Below are 24,128 nucleotides of genomic sequence, written 5' to 3'. Positions count from 1 at the left end.
TCTTGTTTGACTGCTCAGAGCCCAGTGACTGATCTTGGTGAACTGACAGAATCCACCTGCAAAGTCTGCAAGATGGAAATCTGGATTCAACTGGCAGCCCAGTCAACAGGCCTCCCTCTTAACAACAACAACCTGGAGCTCCCAAGTTTCACAAACCACAGACTCCACATCAACTTACTTCTCACAGGCACTTTGCCACCTTTAGTACTGGCCATTTCTTCATCAAACTTTGGATTGTTGAGTAAATTGTGTACTCCAAGAACAGCTAGAAACAAAGATAATCAGTAAATATATAATAAGTTTGGGAAGGCATGTTAAGATGTCCGCAATGTTAATTTTCCCCTTGAAGATCAATTCTTCGTATCATAAAGTAAGTCTCCAGAACCCCCTTGCCTTGCATAGTGTATGGGACACATGTAGTATTAAATAAGCTTACATATTTTTAAAAAATCCCTTTCCAATCCTTTTCCATTGCCACCAGCGATCTTCACAGGTCTTTCTGTGGCTATACAGGTAGAATCATTTAGGATCTGCAGGACAATGGTCGAGTTATGTTATACCTCCAAATTACTGAAAACCTGCTTAGACCTCCTAGTTAAATAGACTCAACTCTTCTGTTTTCTCATCTGTAAAATGTGAGCATGGGACTGAGTCTAAGGATACTTTAAGATCTAACATTATACAGATTACAGCAAATGGAAGAAAGATCATGGGCCTCTTTCAATGAAAGCCGCCCCAATCTCTCAGTACCAACAGCAGTTGTCCTCTCCAGTTTAGAGCATCCTAGAATGGGAAATAAGAGATGTCAGCACTAAAAGGTGGGATAAGCACACTGAGATTTTGCAACTCCTGTATTATGGGGAGCTTACACCAGGAGGCAGCAAAGGATGCAAGAAACGGCACTGGGTCAGCATGAGCTCTGGGCAGGCTGAAAGGCAAGTGCCCCTTTTGCTAATGAAATTATACGGATGAGACTGGCCACCTGGAGAAGGATCCCAGAGCAGGTAATCTGTCAGCAGGAGGCAGTGGAGTATCTCAGAGCTCCTCATCAGTCGTACTGTAATCTACACATCAGGAGCAGGGAGGCTGCCAGCAGCCCAATAAAGGGCAAATGCTTACAGCCGACAAGGCTAGGGTTAAGAGTGGCACTCAGGAGCAGTCGGCCAGAGTTGGAATCCTGGTTCTGTCCCATACTACCTCTGTGACTTGGGAAGTTACTAAATGCCTCTGAGCATGTTTCATCATCGGTAAGGTAGGGATAATAATTATACTTTAAGTGTTACAAAGCTTAAATGACTTCTCATGCATCAGACACTGTTCCAAGCACTTTACAGATTCCTGTTAAATAAATAAGAATTTGTCACTATGTTTCTGGCATTGTCTAGGGAGAAGACGCCCTATTTGATAAACACAGGCCACGGATCATCCAAACATATCTTGCTTTGGCCCCATACTCACTAAGCAACTTCTAATTATAATTTGGCTCCCATTGCCAAGTTTTAATCTTTGTTTTATCTGTTTCCTGTGAACCTGGCTAGTGGATTAGCCCAAACAGACGTCTCCTATGCACACTGACAAAATTGAATTTCTAGACCATCAGAACTGGTGACCATGCTGAGATCTAGCTGCTCCAGGAAGTGCTGTCTTGGAGGTCAGCAGCTGTTCTCTTGACGACTGTCTTTCTGCTGCCTACCAGCCAGAATAACATGCACAGGGCATTGACAATCTTTCCTATCTAAACCTCACTGGCTGTCAGCCCATCCGCTCATGGGGCTGCTCCTGATCTTCCAGAAAGAACCACCCCAGAGAAGATGCTGTCACCCACCCCCAGGCTGGCTTCCTCCTGAGTTCTGACGGAGCATCTGATGAGGGAATGAGATTAAGCAGAGATGAACAAGACAGTTTTCCATCTGGATTATTCCCCTGGTTTTATTGTATGAATTTCAGAATCTAGATTCTTCCAGATGATTGGTGTTTTCCCCTTTCTCCTTTCTTAAGCATTTCCTGGGAATTCAAGCCCAGCCCTGCATTCTCCCTTTGGGCAATTCTAGTAGAAACCATGAGACAACCCTTGAGAGGAGCAGTAACCGTACCAGGATCCCTCCACAGCAACCGCAGGGCTAAGAAGAAAGGTCACTGCAAGGCACCTTCTTAACTGTGTGATGCAGGTGCCTCAATTCCTGCAGTGATTTCTGAGAGAGGTTCAAATATGTGAACTTAGTATTGACCACTGATCTCATCACAGGAGGAACAAAGATGTAGCTGAGACGGTAGGCATGCTATTAGAATAAGGCATAGCTGGTTCTCCTGGGAGGGAGGATGGATTATTATTACAAATGTTTTTCAGTGGAATAAAGATGTGAGGATTCTTGCTAAGGCTCATGGACTGTTTCTGATTTTTTTGAGAGAAAGAGAGCACAAGTGGGAAGGGTAGAGGGAAATGGAGAGAGAATCTTAAGCAGACTCCACACTGAGGACAGTGCCCGACTCAGGGCTCGATCCCATGACCTTGAGATCAGGGCCTGAGATGAAATCTGGAGTCGGACGCTTGACCAACTGCGCCACCCAGGCACCCAAATATGGGCTGTTTTTTAAAGCACCTTTATCCTGTAGTGACCTAATAACCCTAATCATCTAAATTTACATCCCACTTGGAAAAAAACACATCCCATTAATGCACAAATATGCGGCGCACCTGGGTGGCTCAGTTAAGTGTCTGCCTTCAGCTCAGGTCATGATCCCAGGGTCCTGGGATCGAGCCCCACATCGGGCTCCCTGCTCAGCGGGAAGCCTGCTTCTCCCTCTCCCACTACCCCCTGCTTGTGTTCCCTCTCTCGCTGTGTCTCTCTCTGTCAAATAAATAAATCTTTAAAAAAAAAAAAAAATGCACAAATATGCTGGTAGATGCATGGAATCTTTCTTGAAGGATATAGTAGAAATGGGAGAGGACTTAATTAGGGTGAGATTAATTACTTTCATGACATATTCTTTTGTTGGTATTGCTATGTTCCAATAAAAGTTTATTTACAAACACAGGAGGCAAGTTGCAGTTTGCTGACCCCTAACCTACCGCCATCTTGACTACCCATTCTTTTATACTATGTGTGTTTTGTCTATCTGCATGTATAACCAATTCAAATCATAACACCAATTATTATTTTGTTGCTACTGTTTAGAAAACTAGAAAAAGATGAGCAGATGGGGCTGAATATGGCTTTAATTACTCTGTGGGTGTAATGGTTAATAACTCCTGCTCTGTGGTTAGGCTAACAGACCTCTTCGTGGCAACCAAAACGGAATAGCGACTGTGGGGAAGAGCAAAAACTTCACAGATACTTTATGATGATAAAATGTTATAAAATGCCAATGTGAAAGCTCCTTAGAGTAAGGGCTATCATTTCATTGTTTAAGTTCTCAGCACTCCTTTAGATTCCTTCTCTTTGGCTTCTCAAACTCTTGAATTTTGTAGGAAGGGTATTATTGGGGCATTTTATAGCCGAGATAGGAATTTACATTTTACAGCTGAGATACAGCAAAGTAAGATTTGCTCAGAGAGGTGAAGTCACTTGCATCAAGTCTTATGGCTACATAATAGCTGAAGTCACCCTGGTATTGCAATGCTGATCAGTAGTCACTGAAGCTCAGAGGCTGCTGCTGGGCATGCCAGTGTGTGCCTGGGGGGCCAGAGGCGCACAGGAAAGTTTCCCAGAGCTGAGGACTAACCTGCAAGATCATAGAGCTCGGTGTCGGAGGCGCTGGCCAAAGCTTCTTCCAGTTCTGGGTCAAGGGTCACTTTTTCTTCTTTACGAGTTTCTATGGGCTTTTCTTTGGGGATGAAGACTCTCCCTTTAAATCAGAAGGAAAACAAAAAGTATTGTGTGCTACTCACCAGGGTAGGGTAAGAGGACTGACCAGACAACGCAGCTCTGACCACTGAGAGCCAAGCCATTAAGCCATTGCACACCCAACTGGGATTCCTTCCTTGCTGGGACGATGGCGGTGTCATTAATCCACTATGAGAGGGAGGGAACGCCGGAGGAGGAATCCTGCGTTCTGCAACACAGAGATCTGAGGAGACTACAGTGGTTTCTACCTCTCTACCATCGATCGTCAGCATTGCCCTTAGACCTGAGCAAGAAAGGCCCTGCCATGGGCCCCACGTTTTACAGGGCTCACTCTGGTCCTCCTCTCCTGCAGTCTCCCTCCTCCCCACATCTAGGGAGAAGTCATGGGGCCAAAGGGACATTCCCACCCAGAATCCAGGCCACCTGCTAGGCCCCGCTCCAGGCATCTGGGATCCTGGAATTCCCTGCTCAAAGACCCCTGAACTTGCTTCCAGGGCCTGCGTACCTCCCTTCCCCATGTCCATCCTCCTGGAGGCATGTCACATTGCTGGAGTGAGCACCCCCAGGCCACGGGGAGGTTATTTGTGTCAAATATGTGTGAGGCCCTAGCAGTATAGGACAGCCCCATATGCTTGCATGGAACTTTTGGAAGCCCAAGAATCCTGGGTTTCTAGGTGTATTTGTAACAGGAGAGAACACATTTTAACAGCTATTAGCTTTTAAATATTTACAAAAAATGGCACATAGGCTTCTGTGGGTGTTCTTCCCTTGGATCCTGCAAATATTGGAGGCAGAGTCACCCACGCAATCCCAGGGGTTCCGGAGGGACAAACTACAGCTCTCCCAGAGCTTTTCCCCCTAGATTGAGATTGTAGACCACTAGGATGCTCTATCTGGGGTCACTTGGAGTAGTGTAGTGGCCTGGGGACACAGATACCTCTCTAGACATACCAAAGGACGTCAGATGTAAAAGGAGAAATCAGGATTCATGTATTTAGAAACTGTGGAGGTCTGTGAGCAACAAGGTATTTTATGCTTCCCACATGTGTATACTCTGCGATCAACTCCCGCTTCATCCTCACAGTCAGATTCCATTTGTTTTGCCCAACTCACTTCTCAATATGCTGATATCTATGCCCTACCCTTCTCAGCCCCAACCTCTGGACTGAAGATTACATCGCTGGGAGGATGGCATATTACCTGCTCCTAACTTTCAGTCAGCTCAACGCACCCACATCCCACTCATGCAATGACTCATAAGGGGAAACCTAGGACATTCCAGAGCTCCCACAGCAATACTCCAGACCTACTTACACTCTTTTTCAATTCCTTCCAGCTTTTGACTCTTGGTTTCTTTTCTGGAGCTGCTCTTACTTCTTGGCATGATCTTTGAAATTGGTCTCCTCCAATTTGATCTTTGGAGTTCCCTAAAGACTCACCCTTCCACCGCCTTCTCTTTGTCATCTTGGGTAGAACAGAGAGCTGGCTCCCACTTCAGCCAATGGAGACCAACACTGTTTCCAGGTCTCTCTGGCTAGCTAGCCCTTCCCCACTCCCATTGGAAAGGTAAGGGTCAAACCCAAAGTCAGTAACTCTCCTTTATAAATCCTCTCCAAGAGCTGTCCCTGGTTGCAAGGGCTGTGGGATAGCTTCTGATAGTTTACCAGATCTTCAAATGGTTGGACATGAAATCAGGGACCAGGCAGTGCTGGGCACCCTAGGGAGACAGCACTGCTTGTAGTCAGTCTGGGGTATCCTGGCCACAAGGTCTCCATCACTCACCATCACCCTGCTTCCTGCCTCTGCATCACATAAACTGCCACCTTTCCCAGAAAGAAGCAAAATACACTGGAGCATAATGAAAAATACAAGGAGAATGGCCAGAAGATAGAAAATGAAAAAAGAAAATAACCAATCAATAACATCTCAGACACTAGGGTTCATCCCAGACTTATTTTTCACAGTATCTGCAGCCTGAAGCCTTTTCTTTGTGGCTCAGATGATCTTGGTTCCAGAGTCAAAGAGGCTTCCCCTTTCCTCCTTCCTGCTAATGCCTAGGATTACCCTCAATACCACGTGCACAGGTGGCCCATAGCTGCCGAACTTTAGGACAACTGCTGCTGCACATCCATTCCTGGTGGTGGTGGGGTGGGTAACCAAACAACAAGTTCTAAGTGGATAAAACTACTGCAGAGAGTGAAACATGGCCCAGGAACCCGAGGGCCCAGGGCCCAGGGCATTCAGAGCTGAAGTTGTACAGCCCCTCGCCTGAGGCCTTTACGGCAGCCTCCAAGGCTTCCAGATCATCCACTGGTGCTTCCAGATCATCCGCTGGTGCTTCCAGGGGCCCTGCAGACTCTACTCTGTTCCCTCTGCTCTGTTTGGAAAACTTGCTCTCTGCTCATTTTGCCCAACTGTGTTGCCTTCCAACCTTCTCCTAAGCTACACTGGGCAACGGTGTGCCCCTTTTGTCTCCCCATTTACGACCCAGGCTGCCCCTGCATTCCTAACTCCCCTGTGAATCATCTGCAGATGAATATGGATCGAGAGATAATTTACCATTGCTACTCCTCAGACCTCTACTTTGAGAAGAAGAAACAACAGCTTTTCGCTTGTTATTCTGGCACTACCCTAATATTGGATGTTAACTGGGATTTTATTGAAGATTTGACATTATAATTTTTCTTGCACAATGAACTTAGTCTAATAGCAGCCAGGCTGCCATAGAAACAGCTCCGTATTTCTATGGCAATTCTTAGTTATTTGCCCAATTTGTCACTGTCCAACTTCACTTTCTTAATAAATTGACACAATCAGTGGTGCACGATCCATCAAATGAGCATGATTCAGAGGACAGCCAGATGTCGCGTAACAGAAGACAGCAGTGCTCTGACGCCACCTGAGGAGGGGTGCTCCTGCTGCCCCAGGACCCTGTACAGAAGCTCCCAAACAGCATTCATCCAAACTGTATTTATCAAAGTGCTCCCCTGTGCCAGCGCGCACAGGTGGGAAACACACAAAACACACAAAACCCAAAGTAAATAAACAAAATGATGAACACAGTGCTATGAAGGCAATACATGAGTGTCACGGCAGAGAGAAGGGGTCTATTTTAGACAGAAGGGTCAGGGAAAGCCCGAGGCCCTGATGTTTCAGCTGGGACTTTTAGAATGTGAAAAATGGGGATGTGGGTCGGAGGGGAGAGATCATGAGAAGACCCTGGGATGGGAGAAGAACTCGGCAGGTTTGGGGAACTGAATGCAGACGGTGGGGCCGAGGCTCGGCAAGGGAAGGGGAGAGGTGATCAGAGAGGTGGGCAAGGTGAGCTCTCCCAAGGCCCTGAGGACCACAGTGAGGATTTGAGACTTTTAGCAGGGAAGCGACATGATCTGATCTGCATTTTAAAAAGACTGTAGTTGCCATGAGCTTATGGATGATTCCATTAGTGTCTGTGGGCCCAAGTCCCTGTCTGTAGCTGAGGAAACCACACAGGCTGTTGGTACCCACTTTTCCTCCAAAGGGGAGCCTAGGGTTGGAAGCTAAGGAGGAGGGTTTTCCTGGTCTTGGTTCTGAGCTCAGTCCTGGCATGGAAGAACATCCCTTTGTTCCTCAGAGCCTCACCAGGACTATCACAGTGCTTCTCTCACTAGACCACAAGCTCCTTGAGGGCAAGGTAGGGTCCTATTCACTGTGGTGCCAACACCTGGCACATAGCTGTGCACAAAGGGGGTGCTTGGTAAATGCTGGATGAGGGAATGGTTGACTGCACCATTCTCTAACGGTAGCATCTTAGGTTGGGGTCTGGTGCCACAGCTATCCTAGACATGGAACAAAAAGGCCTTGAGGGGATGCCTGCGGTCAGTAAAGCCCTGGGCTAAGAGAAACGCACCAACGCCTATAGGACCTTCTTTCGGGCACAATACTACCTCATGCTGCCAAAGCTTTTTCTTTGGGGCTTAAGATATTTTTCACAGAACTAATTTGAGTACCTTTACACTCTAAGTATTAATTTAATTAGCTTACATATTCTGCCATAATTTTTTTTGTAACTAGTAAACTGTATTTTTTGGGAGCAGTTTTAGGTTCGTAGAGGACAGTACAGAGAGTTCCCATATACTCCTTGTCCCACGCTTACAAGCTCTCCCCCAATGACACTGTGCAGCTGAGTGGGACGTTTGTTACAACTGATGAGCTTACATTGCTATCATTATTATCCAAAGTCCATAGTTTATATTAGGGTCCACTCTTGGTGGTGCGCATTCTATAGGTTTGGACAAAAGTATACTGGCATGTCTCTACCAGCCATGATTCTTTTTAATTATGAATCCAGTTCTTGGGCTTCTTTCCCACTTCCAGGTCAGTTCCCTTGCTGGACCCCCCATGACAAGATATGAGGAGTACCTTTGTCCCAGGATGTGGCACCTGGGGCCCTTACCTTTCTTTTCTCCAGTGAAGGGCACAAAGTCTTCCCTGTCCTTCTGTTCCAAAGCTTCCTTCTCCAGGTACATGAGGAGGTGCTCGCGATCGAACGGGCCAGTGGCTGCTTTCTGGGTCTGGTCTTTCTGTCGGAATCCAGCTGGTAGCAGTGCACTCTGATGAGACAGAGGTGTGAGCAGGAAGGAAGGTGTTTGCCCTACTGATACTCTGTCACTTGGCCCCCCGCCCCAGCCCAGCTGTCTATGGGGGAGGCAGGGAGAAGGATACCTGTGCAGAGATGCAGGTGTGCACTGAGGGCTGGGGACTCTGGCGCATCTCTGAGGCCCTACCCTGGCCCATTCTGTGCTGAGATGTTTCTGCTAATGCGCACAGGCCCACACAGCTGGCTAGAGCCGCCTCTGAGTCTTCTGCAGCTGCATTCTAGAATGTGGTAGCAAAAGGCCAGGCACCCTTCACGGCCTCCTTCCTCGTAGATCACACTTGGGTTTGGCCAGGTCTGTACCTGAGGTGCTTCCAGGTAGGCATACAGAGACTAACAAGGAGCCAACATGGCTATACTCTCTTATTTCTAGCCTCTTTCCTGGGAAAACATCCCAGCACACAAGTAAATATTAGGGGAGATGCTGATACCTGCTTGACTAAGCTGAGTGATTCCTTCCTTAAGGTTCAAAAATAAAAACATTTTTTTTAAGGCTGTGTTTTGGGTTATTTTATTTATTTTTAATTTAATTATTTGTTTCAGGGGTGGAGGTCTGTGATTTGGCAGTCTTATATAATACCCAGTGTTCATTACAACACATACCCTCCCCAATGTCCGTCAAAGATAAAAATATTCTTAAAAATAAATAAAATATCCAAAGTGTCTGGCATATCAGAATATCATATAAATAATTTTTAGTGACATTTTTCTTTATAGTAAAATCACTATTTTGGATGCCTCTGATTCTAATTTTAAAAAAACACCATCAGCGCTAAAGAAAGTGCTTGCTAAACAAACACTGTAACAAACTACTTTGCTTTTCAAGAGCTCATAAAAATAGTAGAATCTCCACTTAAATTTACATAATATTATTGTTATAATTTAAATCCATCCATTGTTGTGAGATCACCAAAAACTTCAAGTCATTCATGCTTTTTTAAAAAAATGAGGTGTAAAAAAGATCTGTTTGTGGGGTTAAAGGCCTGGTGTAAATATCATCTCTGATGTTTACTAGTATGGGATCTTCTGTAAATTACTTCTCTTCGTCTGTCCCCCTTAATTATGAAATGAGTGTAATATAATTTACCCCAAGGGCTTCCATGCCCAGTAGAGTGTATGGCCTCACAGAAGAAATTTGGTTAAAATTTGTTCCCTTTTCCTCTTTCCTTTCTTCTTCCTTAAGTCCGACTAGCCCTTTCTCAAGCAATGGAAAATATTTTTTACCATTTACATTAAATTGGTTTTTGAGAAATACATTTGTCCTATCATATTGTACACATGGCTACTGAGGTTCTTTATGAATCTGTCAGACCGGAACCAATCAGGGGAAGAACGCAGAATTTGTATTTGGAGGCAAGGGATTTCTACACTATTGTTTAAGGACCAAGCCACACCATTTATCCCCTACTACCATTGACCACCATGTTTCAGTCCCAGGTCACCAACCTTGGGATCTAGGTCATCAAGAACATTTTCCAACTGTTTCAGTTCCTCTTCTGAGAGTTTGCCAAGAAGCTCATCCTCATCAATGTTCTTGTATTTCTCCAGCTCTTTTTGAAAGGGGAGCGCCATGGCTTCTTATATGCCCTTTTCATGGGTCACGAACATTTAAACAGGGCAGCTTCCTGAGACTTCAGAATACTACCAATAAGAAAGAAACACTGTTATCTTATTCTGCAAACAGGACTTATTCACAGGAGACAAGGGCTGTGCCATCTGCCCATGGAGTCTTTATTGGACGAATAATTCCACGAATCAGTAATATCACTTCCATTTGCAGAGCAACCTCACAGCTTCTTCCACTAATTTAGATCTTTACAAACAACCCAGAAAGGAAGCCTGGACAGATACTAATATCCACTTGACAGATAAAGACTCTGAGGTGAAGGTGGCTAAGTTGCTTGCTCAAGGCTCCAGAGCTGGGACGTGCCAGGCCTCCTGATTCCCAGCGTGGTGGGTGCCTTTCCCCCACACTACTCTGCCTCCTCCAGCTTTCCATAGAAAACAGTGGAAAACAATGAACAAATTGTAAGGCAGTCGTAAGAAGCACACTTGTGTCTTTTCAGGGAGAGAGTGATGTGAAGAATACAAAATGGGGTTCATTCAGGAAAGAGAGTTTGGAACGTCCATGTGAGAAAGCATTGTGCAGTGACTCCCTGCAATTAATCTCAGTAAGATTCTAAAATCCTGACTACATACTCTCTCCACGCTTCTATTCTCTTTTTTTCTTCCCTCATCTCCTGCTCTTTCTATTCCCATTTCTTTTGTGTCCTTAGTCACGCTCCCTAGTTCGTTAAACCTCTAGTCCATTCTCCTTTCAACCCCTTCTTTTATACCCCCTCACTGCTAAACTTCCACCCAGAATGTCATTCTTACTCAATCCCATCTTTCTTGCAGAGGATTTTCCATCTCTCCTCTAGAAAGATAATATTGCATTTAGGAAATAGCAAGGTACTTAGCTGATTGTGTTTCTCCCTAGGCGGTATTAAACTCAATCAGATCTTTCAAGGCAATTAAATTTGCTGTATACCTACTATTTGCCAGGCACACATCTAGAAAGCAGAAATCTAAAGATAAACAAGATGTGACCTCTTCTTCAAGAAGATCACAGCTCAGTGAGACACACAAATACTTGATAAGTGTTAGAACAGAAGTATAAAATAGGTTTAAAAACACATGAGGAAGTAATCATTGGGTAAAGGTGGGGGGATTGAAGGGAAACTGTGAAAAAGAGGTTGCCTTTGAGCCTTGAAGGAAGAGACCATAGGCGGACGAGGGTGGGGAAGGGTTATTCCAGAGAAAAGGAACAGCATAAACAAAGGCACAAAGATAAGAAGGTGGACGATGGGATTTTATTGAATTTATTGAACGGTTGGTGTGCTACAGAGAGAGGAAAGAGCTAAAGACCAGAAAGGGACATGTGTGAAGGGCCTTCCCTATAAGCCCTGCCAAGGACCCTGGGCTCTATTCTGTTGGACATGGGGAGCTGCCACAAATGTTTAAAACCAGAGGAATCATCTGAGAAGCCCATTTTTTCCATAAAGTAATTCAAAAGGTAAGAATGAAGAATGGGTTGGCATAGGAAGAAACCAGTTGAAGGTGAGCCGCTGAAGGGTTACTGGAATGTTTTTTCTCTCTCTTACTAGTTCACCACATTCAAGTTTGTGGTTTTCTGTTTGGGTGTCTTTTCTATGTAAAACGTGACTTTTTTCCATTGGCCAGCCTTCTTTTAAGCTTTCATTGCTATAGTACAGTAAAATTAATAAATAAACAGAACCCTCCCCCAAAAACCATCCCACTAAAGTCAGAGACCAATTAGATCATAGAAATTTTGTTTTGGCCCCAGCTACCACTAATTATGTGACACTGGGCACAGAACTAAATCTGCCAAGCCCTTAACCATCAAATGAACTGGTTGAACCATCCTTTTTTTTTTTTTTAATTTTTTTATTTATTTGCGAGAGAGAGAATGAGAGACAGAGAGCATGAGAGGGAGGAGGGTCAGAAGCAGACTCCCTGCTGAGCAGGGAGCCCGATGCGGGACTCGATCCAGGGACTCCAGGATCATGACCTGAGCCAAAGGCAGTCGCTTAACCGACTGAGCCACCCAGGCGCCCTGAACCATCCTTCTTAATGGACTTGAAGTTACACAGTTTCCCACATTTAACATTTTGAAATGCAGATGTGTTTTATAATTGATGATCCTACGATTACTATGGGCCCAGCGGCAGTCAAGATGTACTTGACATTGCCTATGAATGCATAAAATCAAAAGAACCAGCTTCAAAACTAGAAGAATGGGTGTCAGGGATTTGGGAGAAAAAAAAATCCCAGGGACTTGTAAAAATAGTGGACTTTTAAAACCTAATGGGGAGTGAGACAGGTGGCAACTCAGGCATGTTTAGCGACACTCTCAAAGGAAGATGCAGGTTAAGTTAGTTCCACATAATTACAGAGTGGGCTTAAGTGCCCAGCAGTAATGGCTTATAGTTCTTTTACAGGTTTTTAAAAAAATTACCACTCTTGATGGCACAGAGGAGATACTGGGTGGAAAAAAACAGACATTCATGATTGTGAATCAAAGGTATATATACAATGGAATATTATGCAGCCATCACAAAATGAAATCTTGCCATTTGCAATGACATGGATGGAACTAGAGGGTATTATGCTAAGAGAAATAAGTCAATCAGAGAAAAGACAAGTGTCATATGATCTCGCTGATATGAGGAATTTGAGAAACAAGGGAAAAATGAAACAAGACGAAACCAGAGAGGGAGACAAACCATGAGACTCTTAATCTCAGGAAACAAACTGAGGGTTGCTGGAGTGGAGGGGGGTGGGAGGGATGGGGTGGCTGCGTGATGGACATTGGGGAGGGTGTGTGCTATGGTGAACACTGTGAATTGTGTAAGACTGTAGAATCACAGACCTGAACGCCTGAAACAAATAGTACATTATATGTTAATAAACAAAGTGATTCAAAAAGTTACACTCGAAATGTGAAGAACTTTTAAGAATATTAATCAATTCATTTCAATTGCATGCCCAGGGTGATCTATAATTTTAAAAATCTATTCATAGCAGCTTTATTTCAAAAAGCCAAAAACTGTAAATAAACTGAATGATCATTGGTGGGTGAATGGAAAAACAAATCATGGCATATCCACACTATGAAATCTATTCAGAAGTAAAAAGGAATGAACTACTGAAACACACAACATGGATGCACATCAAAATAATTATATCGAATGAAAGAAGCCAGACCCAAAAGAATGCATAGGGTATGACTCCATTTATCTCAAATGCTAGAGACTGTAATTTATATGACAGAAAGCAAATTTGTAGTTGCTTGGGGATGGAAGAGAGAGAGGTAGGGAGGGGCAGAGGAAGGGATCATGAAGGGACATAAGGAAAATTCTGAGTTATATATATGTTTATTCACTACCTTGATGTGGTGGTTTCACAGGTGCGTGCTTATGTTAAAATTTAGCAAACTGTACACTTTAAATATATGCAATTTTTGTATGTATGTTAAAAGATTTCAAAAAAGTCTACATGTAAGTCTAAAACTGTTCTTTCAATAAAGTGAAAATTATATTTTTAAGGAAGCAAGCATCATATTTTAGCTGGTAGCATTTTTTTCCTTAGTGGTACATAAAACGTTGATGTGTTTTAAATTGGTGATATCTTAGACCTGGTAAGATTCTGTTTGTATTTCTAGTCCAGGATTCTACAACTATACTCCTAATTTCACATCTTTCTATGAAACTGACTTGCTCTCCTGATTTTCTAGATCATACCATTAACCTACCAGTCATACACTTTAAAAACTTGGACCACCCTTCAATTCTCCCTCTTCTTTCCATGGCCACTTGGTTAGCATCTCCTGTAGATTGACTGCACAGAACTTTTTGTTTGTTTTTGTTTTCATTTTTTCAAGATTTTATTTATTTATTTGACACAGAGAGAGAGAGAAGCAGACTCCCCGCTGAGCAGGGAGCCCAATGCGGGACTCGATCCCAGGACGCTGGGATCATGACCTGAGCTGAAGGCAGTCGCTTAACCGACTGAGCCACCCAGGCGCCCTGCACAGAACTTTTCACACCACCCCTTCTTCCTGTCTCTCTTGTTTTGCATCTTTGTCCTTTGGGCCCAAACTATCATAATGGCATCTTGAAAGGTTTCTGTTCTTCCCCGTAAGCCACTAGAACACCACAATCAGGTCATCTCTCTTTACACTGCTAAAAAGCCACTTCTCTGGGTAAGGACTTCCGATGGCTCCCTCTTGTCTACAGAATGAAATTCAGACAGTCTAGCATCCAAAACTCCCATAATTTGGCGTCAGTTTGCACTTTCTGCTTTCTGTCTTCATTACTTTCCCAGGGAGTTACTCTACTCCAGCCAAAAAGGCTTACTGGCTCTCTGTGATAGGTAGAATAATGACCGCCCTACAGATGTCCAAATACGAATCCTCTAGGACCTGGGAATGTGTTACTTTACATGGCAAAAGGGACCAGGTGGGTTAAATCAAGGATCTTAAAATAGGGAGATTATCCTGGATTATCTGGGTGGGTCCAACAGAATCACAAGGGCTCTTAAAAGCAGGAAGAGGAAGGCAGGAGAGCCAGAGGAGATGTGATGACAGAAGCAGAGGGTCGGAGTGATGTGATTGCTGGCTTTGAAGACGGATGAAGGGGCTGAGAGCCAAGAAATGTGGCCGGCCTCTAGAAGCTGGGAAAGAAAGGGAAATGGATTCTCTTCTAGAGCTTTCAGAAAGGAGTGCAGACCTGCTGACACCATGACGTTAGCCCAGTGAAACCAGTCTTGGATTTTTAACCTCCAAAACTGTAACATAATAAATCCTTGTTGTCTTAAGCCACTGAATTTGTGACAGCAGCAATAGGAAATGAATACACCCTCTTACCCATATATTTCCATTTTTCGAGATAATTGTTATGGATATCTTCTGTTTGCCCTTCTACATCCACTCTCCACCTTGCTCTGTGCCCCAGGAATATAATGTATTTATACTGCATCCATGGGCTCTCTTGTTCTTGGGCTTACGTTTGGCCAGCAGCAGGCCCTGGCAAGAAGCTGGAGGGCAGGGAGAGACGGAGGTTGGTCCAGAAGGCCACATCTCCTCTCAGGCAGCTCTTTATATTCAGCTGCTCTCCCCTTCAGCGGACTTCAGGCCTGGGGGTGGTGAAGGGTCTCTGCTGTGGCTAGCACCAGATTTCTGCCTTACTGGATTCCCTAAACCCACCCTACCTCTTTGTAAATAGCCTCTTTATTAAAACTGTTTCAAATGATCCAGTTTGAGTGTGTCCTCTGTTTCTTGTTGGGACTTTGGCTGAGATGGTAATATTCCTTGGAATGCCCTTCTCTATTCTCATGGCCTATCCATGGGCTCTGCTTTTGAGACCTGGCTCAAATCCCAGCTCTTCAGGACCACAGAATGTCAGAGCTGACTGAGGCCTTAGAGATCATGCAGTCCAGCAGCATAGATGGTTTTTCTCTCACTTCCCTGCTCACTCTATCTTGGCAATTCCTCTTCCTCCACTTTAGATGCTGGCATCCTCAATAGTCCTGTTTTAGCATTTCTCTTCTCACACTATCATTCTCCCTGGGGAACTCACTGTCTCCAGAGTTTTAACTATAATCCATATGTTAAAGACCCCTAAATCCCTATCTTTGTCCTAGACTTTTTTCCTGAGGGCTAGATCCAAATATTTCTAACTGCCAAACCAACATCTTTACTTGGCTGCCTCCAGCACCTCTGAGGACTCTCATCATTTGTCCTACCAAACGGCTTCCTCTACTCTAGAATTTCCAGTTGGTGCCAAGAAACCAGGGAGCCATCCTTGACACCTTCTTTTCCTTGTCTTCCCCGCCCCCTCCCCATCAATCACCAAATCCTGTCCTTACCTAAACGTGTTAGAATCCACCTACTGGACTTGTCTGTACTGCCACATCCAGCCTTACCCACTCTCCATCCATTCTCCACACAAATGGTCAAAATGATTTTTTTTTTTAAGATTTTATTTATTTGACAGAGACAGACACAGCGAGAGAGGGAACACAAGCAGAGGGAGTGGGAAAGGGAGAAGCAGGCTTCCCTCAGAGCAGGGAGCCCGACGTGGGGCTCGATCCCAGGACCCTGGGACCATGACCTGAGCCGAAGGCAGACACTTAATGACTGAGCCACCCAGGCGCCCCCAAAGTGATCTTTTTTAAACAAGTTTGCCCTTTTTTAAACAAACTTAAAGTCCTCCAGCGGCTTCCAATTGCCTTGAGGATAAGGATCAAATTCACAGTATGGCCCCTGTCATCCTCATCAACCTCATCCTGCACCACACTCTCTATCTCCTCCTGGCTCCAGCCTCCTGGACCACTTCCAATTCCTGGATCGTGCCTTATGCTGCTCACTCTGCTCAGAGCACTAGTTACCCCCACCCTCCTCAGTTGGATGCTGTCTTAATTCATCTTCTGGTCTCATGTAAGCTTCAATTCCTCAGGGAGGCCTTGTTCAGACACAGAGACAAGGTCTGGGTCACTTCCCTCCCCCATGGCATAACCCTTGATCACAGCTCTTGACTTTATTATCATTGCTTGTTTTATCTCTGTCTTCCTCACTAATCTCTGTAAGGACACAGTCTTTTTTTTTTTTTAATTTTATGTAAAGGTAAGAGGGAGAAGCAACTCCGCACTGAGCAGGGAGCCCAATCCAGGGCTCCATCCCAGGACCCCGGGATCATGACCTGGGCCGAAGGCAGACACTTAACCAACAGAGCCACCCAGGTGCCCCAACATAAGTCTTGACCCAAAGTAGGCATCCAACAAATGCAAATGAAGAAAATGAGCACAGAGGTGAAGTTACCCACTGGTCCAGAGTTCATTCCATTTTTTGCAGTGCCTCTACTCTGTGTCATAGAACTTTCTGAGGCCACCTAAGACCACAGAAATTGCTCCTCTTCCTAAATTCACACTGTCACCAATTTGGTGTTCATCTCTTGCTTTCTTGTTATCTTTTCATGTTCGTTACATATATGGTTTTCTCTTCAGCTATACCACAAACTCCCAGAAGACAGGGACAACATGGTAATTCTTTATAGTCTTAGGCTTCTCAAGCTCAGGTTTGTATATTCATTCAACAAGTATCTACTGAAAGCCTATCGTTTCCAGATACTGCTGGGACAACAGCAGTGAACAAAACAAATGGTATCCTGTGCCCCAACCAAACTTACAGTTTAGCAGGGCAAGTAGTTACAATAACATGTTAATACTATGTAACAGTACCTGTTAAGACAAATTGCATATGTTGCATAAATGAGGGGGTGTCAAAGTCAGAGAAGAAAAAAATAGTGCATCCTCCCGGAGCACAACTTTGACTTAAGATTTGGGGGAGAGCCAGTTACAACTGTTTAATACAAAATACAGATATACTGTGGAGAAGAATGCAGCATTCACCGGGCTTTTAAGGTCAAATTGCAGATTTCTGGCTCATGGCTGGCTGGCCTGTTTTAGCCCCCGCCTGGGCCCCACAAAGGTTCACATCTGTTCTCTCCTGTTAGAGATGCCACAGTGGAAAGTCTGCACAAAGCACTGCAGCAGCCTCACCTCCAGCAGAGTGTCTGTCCCATGGCAAGCACTCAACATGCAACAAGATACTGACATACATGCTGGGATGAAGCAAGTGCCCAGCAAGGCTTTCCGGAGTCCAGGTGGAAATGTACACCAAGTCAGTTAGGAAGATGGAAAACAGGAGTTAGGACTAGAGCTGAAGGAAGAATGCTTGGGCCGCCCATTAACTCTTCTGTTACCCAAAGACACAGGCTCTAGGAAGGAAAACAAGGGGTATAGCTTTCTTTGCTTCTCTTTCCACTTCCTTATTCATATAACTGCAGTATGAAAGAGGAAAATCAGATACCACACCAAGTGCACAGCCTTTGGCCCTGCCTACACACAAAGACTTGGAACCAAAGCCAAAACAAGCAGCCCTATTTATTAAGCCCTGTCCAAATCAGAGACTAATTTTTGCAAAAGAATAAACAAAAAATACTCTTAAAAACCTAGTGAAAAGTTTTTTAAACTGGCAAAACAATACCATAAGTCATGTCGGAGGACATAGATTTCTAGGAAAGTTACATAGGACTACACATGGAAAGGACATACATCACACTGGGCGGGGGAGGAGGTTGCCTGGAGAAGGGGGGCTCGGGCTTCAACTACAGTGGTGATGATTTATTCCCAAGTAGGGGTAGGGAAATGAGAAGTTATTATTCTCTATTATAAATCTTCAATATTTCATAATAGTTCTTAAATAATCAGTGAACCAAACTGCATAAGGGTCAAATCTACATTTTCTAAAATTAGTAAATTAGAACAAAATCAACATTATCATCATATCCTCCAACAAGACATGAGTTGTTCCTATATATTTAATTCCTTTCTAGCTGTAGGCAAATACAAAAACATGTACAAAACACATAGCCTGTGTTTTGAAATCTAGCTATTTGGGGTTTTTTTAAAAGATTTTATTTGAGAGAGAGAGAGAGTGCAGGAGCACAAGCAGGGGAAGGGGCAGAGGGAGAAGACTCCCCACTGGGCGGGGAGCCAGACATGGGGCTCCATCCCAAGACTCTGGGATCATGACCTGAGCTAAAGGCAGACGCTTAACTGACTGAGCCACCCACATGCCCCAAAATCTAGCTATTTGAAGATGGTCCAGTCATGTCTGTTTCTCTCTCTCTCTCTTTTTTTTAACAACCAAATGGCTCCTGTCATATTCTGGGAATACTTGCAGGGGATGAAGGACAGAGAATGGGGCGGGATAAGGAGGAATTTCAGGCAAAAAGTATGACAGGGCAATTGAAGGGAACAAGCTGAAAGGGAAATGAGGAACAGATCTTACCAGAATGAAGAGTTTGTATCTTTTTTCTTTTTTAAGATTTTATTTATTTATTTGACAGAGAGAGACACAGCGAGAGAGGGAACACAAGCAGGGGGAGTGGGAGAGGGAGAAGCAGGCTTCCCACGGACCAGGGAGCCCGATGCAGGGCTCGATCCCAGGACCCTGGGATCATGACCTAAGCAGAAGGCAGACACCTTCTGCGCCACCCAGGTGCCCTGAAGAGTTTGTATCTTGAGACTGTGTGGTCTTAACTTCCCAAACTTGCCACACAAAAGTTGCCATAGCTCAAATTTTGCTTGAAAACAGTCTCCTTTTAAAACAATGTGCCCACCAGTGAACCACCCCCACTCCAGGTTCAGAAGACTTAAAGCAGGGGCCTTGGAGTCAACCAGCACTGGGTGTGATCGTTACAGGTCTGTGTGTGATCGTTACAGGTCTGTGGGCAAGTGAAACCTCTCCAAGCCTCTGTGCTCTCCTCTGTAAAACAGGCAAAGAACAGTATTTATCTCAGAAGGTGGAGGGGATGCTTAATGTGATAATGTGTATACTAGGCATTGTGCCTAGTACACACACATACACGCCCTCAGTCAAAGCCATTTCTCTTTTGTCCTTGGTCTGGGAATAGTCTTTTATTTGGAGTATCTGTTCCCTCTGTTATCCTTGTCAGGATCTGTTGAATATAGAGAGGCAGCATCTTCTAAGAGCCCTGGGTCAGCGTTACCAGGTGTAGTGAGCCACCATGTAGAGGCTGGCCAAAGGAGGAGATAGGTTTCCACCTGGTAGGAAGCAGCCAAGCACTTCCTGGTTGAGGCAGAAGCTCATTAGCATGGAAGTCTTAGACTCTGCCCAGACTGCTACCTGGTTTCTAATTCTCTTGGCAGATCCTACTTCCTGCTGCTGCCTTATCCCTTTGTCTGGCCCCATTCTCTGTTTTCCGAGGAGTTCCTATTTCCCGACTTCCAGCTCCTTGCCTCGCACGTGGGTATCTGTGTCTGTTAGTTCACCTTGCTTTCAGGAATTGATGGCTTCTCACTTCCTGACTAGCACACTATGTGTTCTCTACTTTCTGTCTTTTGATTCCCATGCCTCCCTGGCTCCTGCCTGCTTATGTAGTCTTTGACTCACCTATCTTATCTCTTACTCTGGTCTCTGTACTCCAGCCAGGTTTTGACCAACGTTTTGTTGTACCGTACTGGTACTATGTGTACCTTGACTCACGACTGCTTATCAAGATGATGTGCACAAGACTTAGCGAATGGTATGGAATGGGCACTGCCCTGTCAGAATGGCTGTCAGCTCTAAACAACAGGGATGGCTGTCCCTGCATTTACTGGCTGAACAGCAGCCCAGCTTACTAGACTCTAGACCCCTCCAACTGCTCTGATGAGAGGCCTTGTAGGGCTGGTACCTCAGATTTGCTCCTTACTCATCTCCAGGCTTGGCACAGCTGGCCTTGTGCCCTGTTTCATGAGCTCCTATTACCCACGGTCCTAGAACTGACCTTCTCGTTGCCACTCTATCCAGAGGTCAGTAGGGGAAACCTGGCAACATACTTAAAGAGATGGATAGCACTGATGCCGAAACAGGAGGCAAAACATAAAAGCATGTATATTCCAGGTATAGCAAAAGTCTCTCTCTCTTTTTTTTTTAAGGATTTTATTTATTTATTTGACAGAGAGAGACACAGCGAGAGAGGGAACACAGCCGAAGGCAGACGCTTAAGGACTGAGCCACGCAGGCGCCCCATAGCAAAAGTCTCTTTGCAGCAAAAGGCTCTGTATAAAATTGTGCTGTATCTTAAGAGTTGATTTTGTTTTCCTCTGCACATGCCTTCTACGAACCTCTTCGAACCACTTATAGTCTATAAGAAACCATTTGGTTGTATGTGATTTACAAATAAAGAGAATGAGAGGAAACCCTACACCTTCTGTTCCGTCAAAAGGCTGGATCTGTTCTTTCCCCCAACACTCCCCTAACTCAAAATATAAAGATCTACTACCAGGAACTTCCTTCTATACGGACATAAATCTTGAATGTAGAGAGGAAAGGGACAGTGTTTTCAGGATGATTCTTGAGTAGAACTGGCATTTCAAAGGTTTGGGAATTATTAATGCTTTGAGGTTGGAATTAGGGGATGCAGTATCTTTTTTTCTCCCTTTCTTTTGTTTAAAGTAGGTTCCACACCTAATATGGGGCTCGAACTCACAACCCCGAGATCAAGAGATGCATGCTCTATCCACTGAACCAGCCAGGCACCCCAGGGGATGCAGTATCTTAAGAATAAATGATTGTGGGGTGTCTGGGTAGCTCAGTCGGTTGAGCATCGCCTTTGGCTCAGGTCATGATCCCAGGGTCCTGGGATCGAGCCCCACGTGGGGCTCCCTGCTCAGTGGGGAGCCGGCTTCTCCCTCTCCCTCTGCCTGCCACTTCCCCTGCTTATGCTCTCTTTCTCTCTGTCGGATAAGTAAATAAAATCTTAAAAAAAAAAAGAATAAATGATTGACAGTAGCCAAAACAAACCAAGAAAGGGAACTTGCCCTGAGCCCACTTACACCTCCAATAGGACTTAAATCCTGGAAACTCAAAGCCACAGATTCACTGCAGCTGTGTGTCACTAACCACCTAGTTCTCTTTATGTACTCTCTAATTTCACTGCTCTCTCCCACTTTAATTTAAAAAGTCCACACTTACAGAAAAGATAAAAGAACAGTATAACAAACACCTGCGTACCATTGTCTTAGATTCACTGTCATTTTGCCACATTCCTGAGCTTGCTCCCCCACCCTTAGACTTGTTGCCCCTGAACTACCTGAAAGTTGCAAATATCACGACACATTTCCTCTAATACCTGCACCTCACACGAAGAACCACAGTGTCCTACATAACCACAGTACCACTACTGTGCGTAAGAAAATGAAAAGTAATTCCATCATATTATGTAATATGCAGTCCATGTTAAAATTTTTCCAATTGTCTCCAAATCACCTTTTAGAGCTTTTTTTTTTTTTTTCTGATCTAGGATCCAAAGTTCATACATCTGAAATGGTTGTTACATCACTTGAGTATTTTAATCTACAAAACTCCACACTCCCAAACTCGACTTTCCAGTCTTTTTGGCAGGAACACTGCATAGGCGAAGTCATGATCTTATTGCATCCCAACAGGAGACTCCTACTAGATGCTGGTAAGCTTGATCACTAGGCAGAGGTGATGACCTCCTCCTGTTTCCATTGTAAGGACATATTTTCTCGAGGTAATCCATGGTGAGATAATCCTATTCTCCAACAACCTCTCACTCAAAGGTTTTGAACCCATGGATGAGTCCTTGCCTGAATCAGTTATGTTAGGGTTTGCATAGCACTGGTTTTCTGGTTCTTGTATTCCTTTCATTGTGTATTATTCAAACAATGACCCATCAGTACCCATCCTCTCTTTCCTCAGTGCATATGCTCTCTGGTTACTTCTTGCTGGGGCTTTCCCCCATGTCCTTGCTGACGACATCTGACCACTTTAGTCTAGACCCTAGGAGCCATTTGCTTCTCCATCTACCAGCCCATCTCACAACTTCACCTTCAGCAAATTAAAAACAAAAACAAACACATGCTGCCTACCAATTTACAGTTCTGTAAAAATTAAAATGGCTATAATACGTATTTATTGGGTTAGACTGAAGAAAGTAGATAGAGAAAATCAGTTGCTTTTTTTTTTTTTTTTTAATCAGATTACCTAAGCCCTGAAAAATCTTTCCTCCTCACTAGGGTAAAGCCACTCGTTCTGTCACAATCAGGCTTTTTGTAATGGTGTTGAACATAAGCAACCGCATATCTTCAGTCCCCTGATATGAGAATCTTGGAAGAACAGAGGTTTAGAAATCATGTAGCCCAAACGCCCCATTTTACACGGATAGACAGACTCAGAGAGGTGAAAGGGCTTGCCCAGAGTCCCTCAGCTCCTTAATGGTAGAGCTAGGACAGAAACCTGATTTGAAAAATACCTCCTCTGATGTTCTTTTTCTTCCCTTCTCAAGTGCCTTGTGATTCGGCTGTTTAATGGGCAAGATAAAGCCGTAGCATTCACGACCTCCTTCATTGCTAATTTGCATTTTGCCTGCATCACCTTCCCACCTTGGAACGGTTTAAGTAAAAATTCCCATTAGAAGCCTTTTATTAATATTATTATTTTTAAAATCCATCTTCATTTCTGCGGATCAACAGGGAAAATTTAGGAAGACTCAGGGAGCACATGCTACCATGACCTTAACCAGGAAAAAAAATAAAGGTCTGAGGACCTGCATCAGGCCGCTCCCTGAACGCCGCTTTTCCAGAGGCTGAAACGCCCTGCGGGTGACAGCTCCAGGGATCTTAAGACGCCAGCCGCAATGCATCCTTCCCCGTCGCCCGCTTTAACGACGCAGTGAGAGGCACCGGGCTCCAGGAGCCTGTCTAACGTTCACAGGAGAGGGGAAAGTGGGGAACAAAGCCCAGCGTGGAAAAACCCAGCCGCGCAGCGCGAGGAAGGCAGGAGACCGCGCCCTCACTGCAGCGGCCCGGCGGGCTGCCGAGGCTGCGGAGCCGCAGTGCGGAGCGTGGGACCCACACGCCCGCAGGGGCCCCCTGCCCGCGCCGCCCCGCACAGCCCGCCCGGCCGCGGAGGCTACAGGCGGCCCTGGCTCTGGGCACTCGCCCGGCCGAGCGCGGACGGCGCGGAGCATCCTCCAGCCCGCTGGGAGGGAGCCGCCGCCCCGCCTGGCGGGCGGAGGTCTGCACACCGCGCCTCGCCCGCCGCCCCCCCCCTCCCCGCGCGCTCACCCGTCCGTGCGCCCATCCCGGAGCCGGCGGTGCGGGCAGTCGGTCCGTCCGCCCGGAGGTAGCGGGGACCGCCGGGCAGGGGCGGCGCCGCGGTCGGGGCGAGCGCGGCGATCAACAGGCGGCTCCCCGCCGGGCGCGGCGCCGAGGGCGCGGCGGCAGCGGAGCAGCCTGGGAAGCGTAGTTCGCGGCGACGCGCCGCGGCCGCACGGAGGCGGGACCCCCTGCGGTGTCCTCCCCTGCAGGTGTCCTCTCCCGGACTCTACGTCCCGCCCCCGCCACCGCTCTGCAGGCGACGAGGACCTCAGCCTTGGGAAAAGGCTGTGCAGGCTCTTTTGAGAAGCTCGGGGCTACGGATAGGATGGGTGGCAAAGGCTTTTCAAGCCTGAGGAGCAGTTGGGTGAGTGAACATCTTTACGCGGAAGCCT

General features: G+C 45.5%; 1 protein-coding gene across 3 annotated transcripts in view; it reads right to left on the bottom strand.

The window, feature by feature from the left end:
• TMOD2 (tropomodulin 2) overlaps nt 1–23,830 on the bottom strand; it is a 47,700-nt gene extending 23,870 nt beyond the window's left edge. For all 3 annotated transcript variants that reach the window (XM_034994891.1, XM_034994892.1, XM_034994893.1), the window contains exons 1-5: nt 23,704–23,830; nt 9,928–10,122; nt 8,281–8,437; nt 3,724–3,846; nt 179–265 (exon numbers count right to left, since the gene is read on the bottom strand). In XM_034994891.1, coding sequence (XP_034850782.1) covers nt 179–265; nt 3,724–3,846; nt 8,281–8,437; nt 9,928–10,053 — 493 coding nt within the window. In that variant the 5' untranslated portion in view covers nt 10,054–10,122; nt 23,704–23,830. The remainder of the gene's footprint in view (nt 1–178; nt 266–3,723; nt 3,847–8,280; nt 8,438–9,927; nt 10,123–23,703) is intronic.
• Nucleotides 23,831–24,128: the final 298 nt, after the last annotated feature.

The sequence above is a fragment of the Mirounga leonina genome, unplaced genomic scaffold (genome assembly GCF_011800145.1).
Source record: "Mirounga leonina isolate KUSES-001 unplaced genomic scaffold, KU_Mleo_1.0 Mir_91, whole genome shotgun sequence".
NCBI lineage: Eukaryota > Metazoa > Chordata > Mammalia > Carnivora > Phocidae > Mirounga > Mirounga leonina.
Note: the sequence above shows the minus strand (reverse complement) of the source record. Positions and strands in the feature narration are given on the sequence as shown.